Source organism: Nesoenas mayeri (genome assembly GCF_963082525.1).
Source record: "Nesoenas mayeri genome assembly, chromosome: 16".
NCBI classification, from domain to species: domain Eukaryota; kingdom Metazoa; phylum Chordata; class Aves; order Columbiformes; family Columbidae; genus Nesoenas; species Nesoenas mayeri.
This window is the reverse complement of record NC_137562.1, coordinates 8,112,739-8,125,027: the sequence shown is the minus strand read 5'-3', so window position 1 is coordinate 8,125,027 and position 12,289 is coordinate 8,112,739. Positions and strand designations below refer to the sequence as shown.

General features: G+C 42.0%; 1 protein-coding gene across 3 annotated transcripts in view; it reads right to left on the bottom strand.

Moving 5' to 3' along the window:
• The window catches only part of OSBPL2 (oxysterol binding protein like 2), a 28,966-nt gene extending 17,047 nt beyond the window's left edge, over positions 1 to 11,919 (bottom strand). For 2 of the 3 annotated variants that reach the window (XM_080354646.1, XM_080354648.1), the window contains exons 1-3: positions 11,863 to 11,919; positions 11,025 to 11,121; positions 1,366 to 1,530 (exon numbers count right to left, since the gene is read on the bottom strand). In XM_080354646.1, coding sequence (XP_080210772.1) covers positions 1,366 to 1,402 — 37 coding nt within the window. In that variant the 5' untranslated portion in view covers positions 1,403 to 1,530; positions 11,025 to 11,121; positions 11,863 to 11,919. The remainder of the gene's footprint in view (positions 1 to 1,365; positions 1,531 to 11,024; positions 11,122 to 11,862) is intronic. The other variant, XM_080354647.1, reaches the window with a different exon arrangement.
• Positions 11,920 to 12,289: the final 370 nt, after the last annotated feature.

Sequence of the window (12,289 nt, the reverse complement as noted above, 5' to 3'; positions counted from 1 at the left end):
AGGAAACTTCTCAGGCAGAGAGGAAACCCACCACAACAAAACCTGGGGTCTCTTTAGGATAGATTTTCATTCTAGAAGTGGATGTCACCAATTAATAACTACAGAAAAGTTGTGGCTTCTTCAAGAAGTGAACTCGCAGTATGTTAAAGGAGGCAGCACACCACCTGCGCTGCCGCTGAGACTGCTGCACAATTCCGAAGCACAACTTCACACACCGTGCAAGTGCTCTGCTAAGCCAGGTTTGCTACCCAGAGGACACAAACCACAGTCCCCAGTTACCAACACCACTGAGCTTATGGGAACACACTGCAGCTCCCCCTGGGGAACCAGGGCCCGGGACTCCTGGGGAGCAAGAGGTGAAGAGTACGGTGTACACGCTGCTTTCATCTCAGCATGGAGCTAAGACACAGCTGGAAAATGGGCTTGTTCCTGGCAGCCATGTGTCAATCCTGGACTTAGAGCAGAACAAACCCTCTGTTTACTCTCACGTGATTTTCCAACCATGTCTAAGTCCACCTTACCCACTTGTATTTCCCACGCTACCACCATTCCTTCAGCTTTCGTGCTTCCCATTATTCTTTTCATTCCCATGACTACATGAAGCCCTCTGCACTCACCATTGCCAGCATTTCCCATTTCACCACTATCACAGGATTTCCGAGGAGACATTTAAGCAGAAGACTTCTAAATTGTTTGAGATCTTTGGAAGGATTTCTTTTTTTTTTCATTAGAGCACTTAAAGCATTTTATTCCAACACTAGAACCATGTAAGGCTCTTATAAATAACCACTCATCCTTATTAGTTCAAAGAACAGAACTATTTGATACACTGCTCAAGCATTAAGTGATTCATGTTTGCTCTTCTAGAAACAACACTGGATTGCAAAGACTCTTGGCTCTGTATCTCAAAAGTATACCTGTACAGTCATTTGTTTCTCACTAACAACAACAAACAAAACCCACAACATTTTCTACCTCAATTCCTCAGTAGAAGCTTTCCATTAAAATAAATAAATGAACACAATAACAAAAGAAATAACCCAGAGAAGATAGTTCACCTTGCAAAGAGTCTTAAAAGCATTACTTCTCAAGCTGCTATTAAATTACCTGCATTTTACAGAAAATGAAAGCAAGACTGCCACTAAAGGATTGTTATAGCGATGAAATGATAACCAGCGTCAAGCTCTGATAAAAAACTTATTTCCAAATCTGAACCTGAATTACAATTCTTCCTTTCTTCTCTTCAGAAGATAGCACTACAAGTTTTACCAACAGCAGTTTGCTTTTTATTTATTTCGTAACAGCAATATATTCCTAGCCCCTCACCACACACATAGCTTGTTTTTTTGCACTGTGCCCACTCACCCGTAACGGCATCATAAAACTCTTCTTCACTATTCATCCTTCAGTGTGAGGTCTCCGTACAGCCAATCCAGCTTCCTCTAATGCATCGTTGAACTCAGTTTAGAGATTAAGTATCTGTGTGCTGTCCAGGTCTTCTTTTGCAAGTATCCAGCTGCTTCAGACGATCTATTTGACAAGACAGGGCAACAGAATTAGCAAGTTCCATGTTTCTGATTTGTACAAACATGCACACTTGACAAATACTAATTTTCCTACTTCTTCCCATGGCAAAAGATGGATTCTTGTGTTCATAAGCAAACAGCTTTCTTTGACACCAAAGATAATACTACCTACCACAAGAACAGCTGATGTACTATGCTACATTTGTCTCCATGTAAAGATATCATATACATTAGTGTAATATAGACCTTATTCACTGCAAGTTAAATTTCAGGCAAGTACAGCTGGAAGGAACAGAAAACTGAAGGAAGAAAAAGACATCTGGCAAAAAAGATTAGCTGCTCTTCAGTGAGACAGTGAGCCTTATCGCATCCTTAACCAAGAAAGCTGGGAACAAAAAGAACTATCTATCTCAAAATCTCATGGTTGCATGAAAATGTTAGCCCTCATTGTACATCATGAAATCAGCATCTAGTGACCATTAGAGAAGTTTTGTCAGGCTACTGCTATGGACTGTTGAAGAAACAACTGGAGACTTTTCCCCTCGAGAGGGATTATGTAAAGAAACAACAAACTTTTCCTCGGTAAAGCCAAGCACACCACAAATAACTTATAGATCAATGAAGCATTCCAGCTCTACCTTGTGCACAGACTAAATTAGATTTTTCCAGATGGTTGGCAATGGTGCAACACAAACATTTTTACTTCACCCAGTTTTAGTCAAGAAGAATAATGAGAAAATTTAGTTTGTACTTGTAAAGATGTTCGTCAGGTACCAACAACGAGCCAAGTACACAAAGACAAACGACAGCATGGCAATGCTACCAATATCTCCTCCAAAACAACCTCAATCTGTCAGTGTCAATTTTCCCATGATCCTTGAAGATCCTGCTGCTTTTGTGACAGTAGATTTTTCCAGGGCAATTATAACTTGCACAATTCCATTCCAATTAAGAGAAACAAAGCCAGAAGCGCATTTTGCTCCTAGTAGACGAGCTTGCCATGTTAGAAGCCCATTCCTTCTCTCTTCCTCGCTGCAAGAAATCAAACTGTACGATTCCTCCCGTATTTCAAGTCTGTTTACCTCACTGTCCAGAACAAAAGCTATTTGAATGGCTCACAAACATACAGTCCTTCCAATTCTCCATTCATAAAGAGGCATAGTTTGGAACTCATCTAAGTTAATGAACGCAGCGGTCGCCTTGAAGTGTTACATCTGCCAAGGCCAGGTACCTCAGTTTGTCATTTTCCCTTTGGAACTCCCTGTTTTGCTTGCCACAATACAATTTCACTCTTTGAAATTACATTTAAGGTGAGTGCTCAAGCAATTAGCAGAAAACAAAGTTTAAAATAATTTCTTGAAGCAAGTCTTGAACAGGTTATTTGGGTAGAACCTAGTTTTTCTAGTCATTTTGCTTATTTGCATGCCAATGCCTACAATATAAAAACCAGACTAACAAGAGTTAAGATAAGCATAGCACGCAAAGTCAAAAACTTCCAAGAGCTTCTGGTATCTTCTAATCAAAGGACTACCACTTTGGTTCCCCTGAAATAAGCTTTGCACCTTGGTGATGTGGTAAAACCATCCACAAACAGGTTAAACAAGATCTTACGCTTGTCCAATAACCCAAATTGGAAGTGCAGATCTCAATGCTGAAATAAGAATTTCATGCTGGTCCCAAGCAAGTAACCCCAACACCTGAACAGGTAGGGGATGGAAATAATATTAAAAGGTCTCATTTTCTTAAAGGACATGAGGATCTTTTGCAAAAGCAAAGGACAAAACAAAGCATGCAATCACAATAAAAACTGTAGAAACACAAGAAAATATCTGTACCATTTCCACAGCACACCTTGAAATAGGTTTTCCAGAGAGGAGGGATGACTAAGACTGACATACGGCTTTCCAGAAGCACATCTGTCACGGACAAACAAACAAATGCTGTTCCTAAACACACACGGCACACCCATGGTCACAGGCGCTCAGATCCCGAGGTGCTCGCTCTCAGGAGAACACACGCTGCTCTCAATGATCTTTCCAGCCTTTACGCAGAGAACGTAAATATTCAAACCACCCACACTGTGGCGACAGCTGAGGTCCCATGATGAAGGAAGAACAAAGTTGTACCAAACCTGTCAATCAGCTGGCGGGGAATAATGTCAAACAAAATTGCTCTGTCAAGCACAGCGCTGAATGTGTCACTCGTACTGGGTGACATGAGTTCCAGTAACACACTTTGCTTTCAAAAGCTTAAATCCACGCAGATTAGAGGGTCCTGTACAAGCTCCCAGTCCCCAGCAGCAGAAGGTACAGGGAACTCCTTTCCAGAGATCCAGTATCAATTAGATCAGTCCCAGACTTTGCACAATTCCCACCTATTTTAAACCCTTTCCTCCCACTTGAATTTATTTTTAAAACCAGGACAACAAAAGTGCAAGACTGCAAATCACTTTATAAAGTATTTAAGTTGCTCAATGCATTCTTCTATATGAGAAGAGATGCAGACGCTCCTTGTGAAGAGAGGTTCCACCTTCAGAGCTTCTCTCCAAACCCAATGGTGTGGAGATCTCTGCCCTCTCCATGATGCTGTGGAGATGACCTGTAATGGTTGCCCATAACATCTCACTTGCTTACAGCCCTCCCAAGCACTAGAAGTTGAAGTTTCCTACGCTATTTATCTGGGTAGATTAGGAAGCCCTCAAGTTTGTCATCATGAGTGCTTGCTGCTTCTCAAATTCCATTCCTCAACAGCAAAAAACACCAAACACCTTATATCTGTGTCACTGATATCCCGGGTCCTCAAAACTTGCACACCAATCAAAAAACCCAAACGCTAGTACCTGTTCAAAAAAACCTGTAAGAGTTTGAACACGCAGTTACTATGACTTAGTTAATTCAGCCTAACTAGTTACTCCATACTGACTTGTTCTTCTATGCTAATCCTCAACAAAGACCCAGGTGCTTAACCAAAAGTTACTCCTCCTTCAAGAAACATTTACATATCTATAGAAAGGTAGCATTTAAAACTGGAGTAGCTCATCTGAGTGGAATGCGGTTCAGCAAGCTCAGTTTTGAGGTCTGGTTTGCTGACTCCAGCTGCCCTGTCTGACTGCTCCAGACCTCAAGTCGAAATTTTAAATCACGCAGCAATTCTGGAAAGTCACTGCTTTGTTGAAACCATCCTCCTGTCTTCTTTGCTCATGAAGCCCATGTTCTAGGTCTATGAGATATATACAAAACACTGGGTCATGTTCATTATACAGACATTGGATCTACTTGTGAGACCAAGGAGCATTTCAGTAAAAGCAAGTAAGGAAAGAGTAAATAGTCATGAAGATAAACACAGACCTCTGCCAGCATGAGCAGGTAGGGTGTTGGAAGCTCAATAGGCGGGAATTAGAGTGTCGCCCAAGAATTAATGAACCGGCACATTCAGCAGCTTTTTCACACGTACAGTTTTGCTGGACGTGCGCTTCCACAGCTCATTTTAACACAAATCGAGTTTATTAACTTGGAAGTAGAATGCTTGCAAGCAAGGGAAAAACAATAAAATGAAAACTTTCTGTCAAATCTCATATGAGAAAAATACTAAAATACTGCACAAGTATTGCTGTGGGGGAGGAAGAGATGGGGCAAATCCCATTAATTCTGAAAAGACACGCAATTTTCAGGTTTTTGCTTTTATATAGAGAGTCAGAAGGGCACAAGCTCAATTTAATAGAAATATCATGGACTGAATTTAAAATCAGCTTGATACAAACAAAAGTTAATTCCATATCCTGTTTAATCCACCTGACGGTACATGTTAATAAAGAGAAACATTTCCATTATTTTGATATCCTGGGCTCAGGATGCACTTTCTGTCCAGAAAGAGATGCCAGAAGAGCCAGCAGAAGATCAAACACACACACTCATCATACTGACACTAAAAATATTAAATAAAAATACAAGGAGAACAAAAACCCCAACAGTCCTACAACATGACTGGTGGAATCAGAGCCAACCCCACCTTCTCGAGTTGCCAACTGAAATCAAACATAGCTGTAGTACTTCAAGGGACGGAAATAAATAGCTTGAACTAGAAGATAAATATTAATGTATTTTTGCTTCATAGACATCTCCTGAAAGCATCAAACTGCAGCGTTTCATCTCTGAATGAAAGCTTCAGCAAGGATGAATCTTAATTGACTCATGGAATTAGGTTACCTACAACACTGGCTTTAAAGCACCTATAAAAATTAGCCAAGAAGTCAATTTAATGGACAATTTCGATACCTGCTGCAATTATTACGCACTTAAAATCTCTCCAACCAGAGAACAGCTACACAGATTGCAGAATCCAGAAGAGGATTTTTATTTACCAAATTAGATTTGTTTCTTACTCCAGAGTTCGAGTGCAACAGCATCTTCCATCAGGATGTCTTGGCAAGATGAAACTCACTCTGAATCCACAGCAAGAGAAGAACAAGTCCCTTCTCAAGTCTGCTGAACAAAGTGCAGAAGTCAAGAGATGAGGATCTTGGAAAACTGCAGCTGCCTCTAGGACAGGCCTTCATGTAGCTGGGGGTTATTTGTATTTAGCTTGGAACACATGAGCCAAACAGATTTATGGCACTGAGGGCCATGTTCTGTTCTCTCAGAAATACACATATTTTTGGTGCTGTTTCGCAAGAATTAGAATAAACTGAAACACCACAAGTCTGGTTTGCAACTGAGTTCAGGCTGCAAAGTTTGTTTCGGCATCAGAACAAACCACAGTAATTGTCACATGCACTAAGTACTGCCCCCAGCACAAAGCGACAGCACTTCTATCAGAAACTTCATTCATTGAACATAAAAACTGTAAAGACAACACTGGACAGACAATTCGCTACCAGCACAGTGGTCAACTACCTACGGGAACCAATGGGGATCCCCAGTGTCACTTCTGCCCAAATATCCTGTTCTACGGCCAAGGATACCGGTTCACAGAACTTCCACCAAAACTAACAAACAAAAAAAGACCAAGGAAACTTGATTCCAGCAGATTAATATTTTGTGATGCAAAATACTTCACTGAAATTCCCACAGAATTCTGTAAGTATTCTCCTTTTTTAACACTATGTCAACATTTGAGACACTTTCCTACCTGAAAGCATGTGGTACAACATCCTTTGGACTTTGTAACCTTCCCTTGGACACTATTTCATTGTCCACAATTATAAAAGATCACAAAATTCTGGTTTACACGCCTTCCCTACCCATGAGGCATAATGCTAGGCTTGATCATGATGGATACACCAGCTCATTCCTAGCCACGCTGTTTAAAAAAATATTAATAATAATCAGTAATTCAATACTGTCTTGTAAAACTAGTTACTTCTTACTAGCTTCCTAAAGGATGTGTTCTAGCTTCTTTGTAAGAGATACACGGCAGGAAGTAATCAATAACTCCAAGCACAGCGGATTTGATTAACTACTGACACTTGTGTTCATTTACAAACATTTCTCTTTAAACCAAAAGTTACTTTGAAGGTAAAATTAAATATGCTTGAATATTTCTTATCAACGTAACCACCCCTACAAATTGATCACTGAAGTTTAAGAACGTGAAGAGAACTACAGCAGATAACATCACTGGAGAAAACCCCTAGAACAGCAGATCTCCCTCCTAACAGGCACTGGATAATCTTCGTCTCTGCGGACCCATTCTCTCCAGGTAGTTACAGTTTTACATTTATTCTGTACAAGGTATCTTACAAATCATTTTCATGAAGATTCTTAATTATGATAGCAATCATATTGCAAATAAAGCAGGATGACAACAGCTGACTAACCCAGTGCAAAGCCCTACAGCATAAGAAACCATGGTTTTGTGGCTACCAACAATTCCTCACACACCGAAACCCTGCAGCATAAGTTCATGCACGTGGCTAGCGGACTATTTGCCAAAGATTAAGATGATATTACAAATTTGCAAAAGCTTTAGAAAGTCAGAGTTTCTGCTATGTTTGCATTTCCTTTAAAGCTACATTTATAGTAGATATTTAATGGATTCCAGTATAAGAGCGTTACTATGTCTGCTCTTGTCAATAGATTAAAAATAAACAAACAAACTTGGACTTCTCAAGACACAACAAATACCTCTAAATAGAGTTCACTTTTAATAAAGAATCCACCTAGCTATCTTCTTGGTAACATTAATCCACACAGACTGGTTGCACATGGTTGCAACGGTTGCACAGCATTTAGAACTACATTTAAGACAAAATAAGGCCATGTAAATACAGTTATTTCCATCTCTAAATACAGATAGCATTTTTGTTTCACTATTAAACAATCGTTCAATAGGTTCATCGATGCTGTGCAACACATAGAAAGAGCTTGTGCACGGGGGAGATGCTCTGTTCTTCTGACAAAGTTCTCATTTCAGCCAGTAAACAAACATGCTGCTAAATGCACTGCTATAAACAGGCTGGCGTTCTTCTCTGTAGTCTTAACGTGTACAAGTTGCATAATTGAAAGTTATTAAAAGGATTCTCATTCTCACTCGATCAAGTGGCTGTGTCTGGAGCGAGTGACATGAACCACAGTCACCCCAGAATCCCAACGCTGCTGCCTCAGACCCCTCACATCTGCATTTCCTCTGAACTATCACTAGAGCCAAAACCCAACAAGATATATTAACAGATTGCTTCGAGAGGCCTAATAAAAATCTGACTTGGAAGCGTAAAAAATAACGAGAGTACAGATATAACGAAGTTATCCATTCATGAAAACACACTTCTTGACAAATATAAGCACACAAACTTCTTTGTAATACCGCAAAGGTTCAGAGCATCCCAAGAACCACAACACTCCTCTAAAATCGAACAGTATAGCCGAGGAACTGAACTCCAACAGGAATGCCACGGATCCAGGGTTCCCTTCAGCCTAACGCCAAGCACAGAGGTTACATGTCCAACAGAGCAATATGCAGTTTAAGTTTTGCATTGTAAAACCAAGAGGGTCAAGATTAAAAGGTCCAGATGTACTTCTGCAGCTGCAGACACAATCCACCTTTTATGCACACCAGATTTATAAACAATCCCAGGAAGACAACGCTTTGCAGCCCCCTACATTTGCTGAATGGAGGGCTGCTGTTATTTACTAAAACCTGTCTCATTAAATTATGTGCACAATAACATATACTGAAATAATCCAAAGGATCTGTCTAGACCAGCAAGTGAATTTCCAATTGTAAATGCACTAAAAAAAAAAAAAAAAAACACACAAAACAAACACACACACATTTAAGAAAGCTTAGTCTATTCTTGTAACTTATTGATCCTGAAAATTAAGGCATTAACATTGTGCACTGAATCAAGGATAAATTTTTGAAGAGTATAACTGAAAGTAATGCTAAGCCACATTTGACACATTCTAATTGCTTGCTGCTCTCCTGCAACTTGCTATTACAAGCCTTTAGGAATACAAAGTAAATAATTACACCATCATACATTCTTCTGCATAGTAATTATTCAGAATTCAAATATTGAGATAATATATTATTTAATTAAGAGATCTATAGTGGTCTATTGCACAAAATAATGAAAACGGATAAAACACACAACTTGTATTTTTTTGCAACAGGAAACATATCAAAGTCCCATTATCTTCCAAAGCAGCAGATACAGACTGACCTTGTTTTCCTTGCTCCCACTTTCACATTTATTCAGGTAGTCAAAAATACCCCTGAGATCAGCTACATATTCAAACTCAGCAAAAACATTCAAGATGTTGAGCACTCCATATTTAACATGTATTCTCTGCACGTCTGATTTTGTGTATTTCTTCAAAAAAATGTTAGATAACCAAATATTTTCATTATTTCACAGAGCACAGACTGAACACTAAGCATTTTAAAACATCACACTGGAGCCAAATACAGACACTCCTTATTAGAAATCTTCACGACTCACGTGACAAAACCAATACTGATTGAAGGACTAGAAACTATAATAAACTTGCAAACAGAAGTTCTAGTTATCAAGTAGCATGATATAATGTCACATTGTTCAAGGGCATGTTACTTCAAATACCAAAGCTAATGAATTATCTGCCTAAAAATTCAATGTACGTGCAATGTGAATCTTGCTTTCAAACAACAAAAAAATCATCTGACTGGCACTACAAACAGTGATTTAAAAGTATAGCCTTATCAAAGTGAAAAAACCTGATTGGTATGTTTTCCAGCCAACACTAAAATAACAGAAAGCAAAGCTTTCCACCTTTGTTCTAGGCCAGCATGTGTGAAGTTCACACAGTACAATTCACAAGAAGAAAGACTGAAAGAAATACCAGGCTCAGTCATGAGACCTGTCAGCTTAAGCAAGTACGTACCATAGAAAGCAGTAACAGTATTAAAACTGATTTAAATAAACCATCCAACAGTGAAAATTACCCTCCACCAAGTACATTCGCACAGATGTTAGCAAACAAATAACTACAGCCACCGCACTGTTTTCCAGTATTGCATCAACTGAAACCTCTAACTTATTGTATTCAGTTACTTGCAGGCACAGAGTTTGTTGTCTAATCAGCATTTTTCCATCTTGAACTTTATAAGATTATAGTGGCACAGCTGAAGAGCTAGTTTTGGAAAAAAATGGCATATTTATTCCTGGACAGCAGATGTCTCAGTGTTTCCTTTTGAGCACTCCCTGAAGTTACAAGTTCATTATGAGGTGCTGCTGCTGGTCAGGAAAGTAACATGTAAATCACTCCTGATCTTATCCTACATCGCCCTCAGCTTTCTGTCACATGGTCAAACGTTCGTATGACTTGACAACTATTCTAAGAAAAGCTGTGTTTACAGTAACTGAAAACTCAGGGGGTTACTTGGGGGAAAAAAACAACACTGCTCGGAATTTCTTGCTTCCATGCTAGTTTAGCCAGTTCTCCTACTTCCATCCAGCACTTTACGTTTGGAAGTTACCCAAGTCACTGCTTCCAGAAATTGCTCTGAGGTTTTTGAAAGTCCCAGTATATACTGGTATAAAGTTTGTTAAGATTATATATATATGTGGTTGCTCCCAGATGTCAACATGAATGTGGAGATACTGAACTTCAGAAGGTTAAGCTGGAATGAAACTTTTCTTTTCTTGCACACATAATCTTTAAAAAAGGAAACACTGTCAGGAGAGTGGTACAGAAATGCTAATCCACACTGCAGATCTGTGTCTCCTCTTTTCCCTTTTGAAATCTTAAATTAAAACTATGTATTTTAATTGAGAAAACCCACAGTAAATGAAAGTAATATCTGCTTGCACTGAGCATGCTTTGCAGATACGTCTGAGGGGAAACACAAGGTTATGTTAGACATGAAAAACAGAAGGCGATTTCGAACCCACAGCTGAAATTCTGGCCTGCAATGCTGCAGAGTGAGAAACCACTTCCAAAAGGAGTCTTGAATCCAAATATACAGATAGCACAAACACGATTAATATCCAAATTAAATAAATGGCAACATAATTTATACCTTTGTCACCATGCAGAAGTTCTGGTGGCAAGTTATTTAAAAAAAAGCCTTTTTTCCTGCTATCTTTCCCATCGTGCTTGTCTCCCTTTCAGGAGCTCTGTAAGAGAAACACAGAGCAGGTCACTGAAGAACGACAAATAAAACCAAACTCAAGTAAACCCTAACCGCTCTGTGAGCTCCAGCCATGGCCTAGAAGGCCCCGAGAGGCTCACGTACAGTGCTTAAGCCGAGCTCAACACGTTCACCTTGGGAAATTAGCGTCTCAGACTCCTTTAAACTACTCAGTCCCAAAAGCAAGCAGGAAATAAAAATAAAAGATTCTAAAACCCCTACGCTAGGGCTGTCAGAACCGCAACCCGCGCTCTGCACAGCAACGTCCTTCAGCCGCCCGTGTCCCCGGAGCCCCGCGGCGGAGCGGCCGCCCTGCCCGTGGCTGGGGCACCGGACCTGGCGGGGGAACATCGTTCGACCCAACGCGCCATCGCCTCCGCGGCCCCGGCCTGCGGTTCGCAGCGCCCGGAGAGAACCGGCGAGCGGGTCCCGGAGCCCGTGCCCGCCGGGGAAGAGGGCGCAGCGCCGGGGGCACAGCGCTCCCCCAGCCCGCTGCCCGCCAGCGGCCCGGCCGAGCCAACCCCCCCGACAGCCCGCCCCGCGGCGCTGAGAGCGACCCTGCGGGGAGTGACCCCCGCGCCGGGCTGGGCCGCGCCAGGCCCGGGCGGGGTTAGGGGAGGCGCTGCCGCCCGTCCCTCAGCGGGGGCAGCGCTGCGGCAGGTGGGGGGAGCAGAGTCCCCCCGGTGAGCGGCGGGGCGGGCGGACGGGGCGGACGCGGCGGCATTACCTGGCACCGCGCTCCCGCGACGGCCCCGCCGCAACACCCCCCCCGCCCGGCACGGCTGACACCCAGGCGGAAGTGCGGCGCTCGCAGCGGCTGAGTGACGCGTCTCTTCACCAATCGCAGAGCGCGGCCTCGCCCCGCTGAGGTTGAAACGACGAATCGGTGTTCCCGCCCACGCGCCCGAAGGCGGGGCGAATGCTAATGAGGTGCGGAGCCTCACAGCTCCGGACCGCACCACCGCTGGGGAGACCGCTGGCCAATAGCGAGGGGGAGGGGCGGGGCTATGCAGATTAGGCGGCCTCGCCTGGCGCGTTCGGCGGGGACGGTGCAGCTTCCACTGCACAAGTGCACCCAGGTTTTGCACAAATGCACACGGGGTTTGTCTTACCGACATCTCCTAGCTGTGCTTTTTTGGTGCTTTCATCATTAG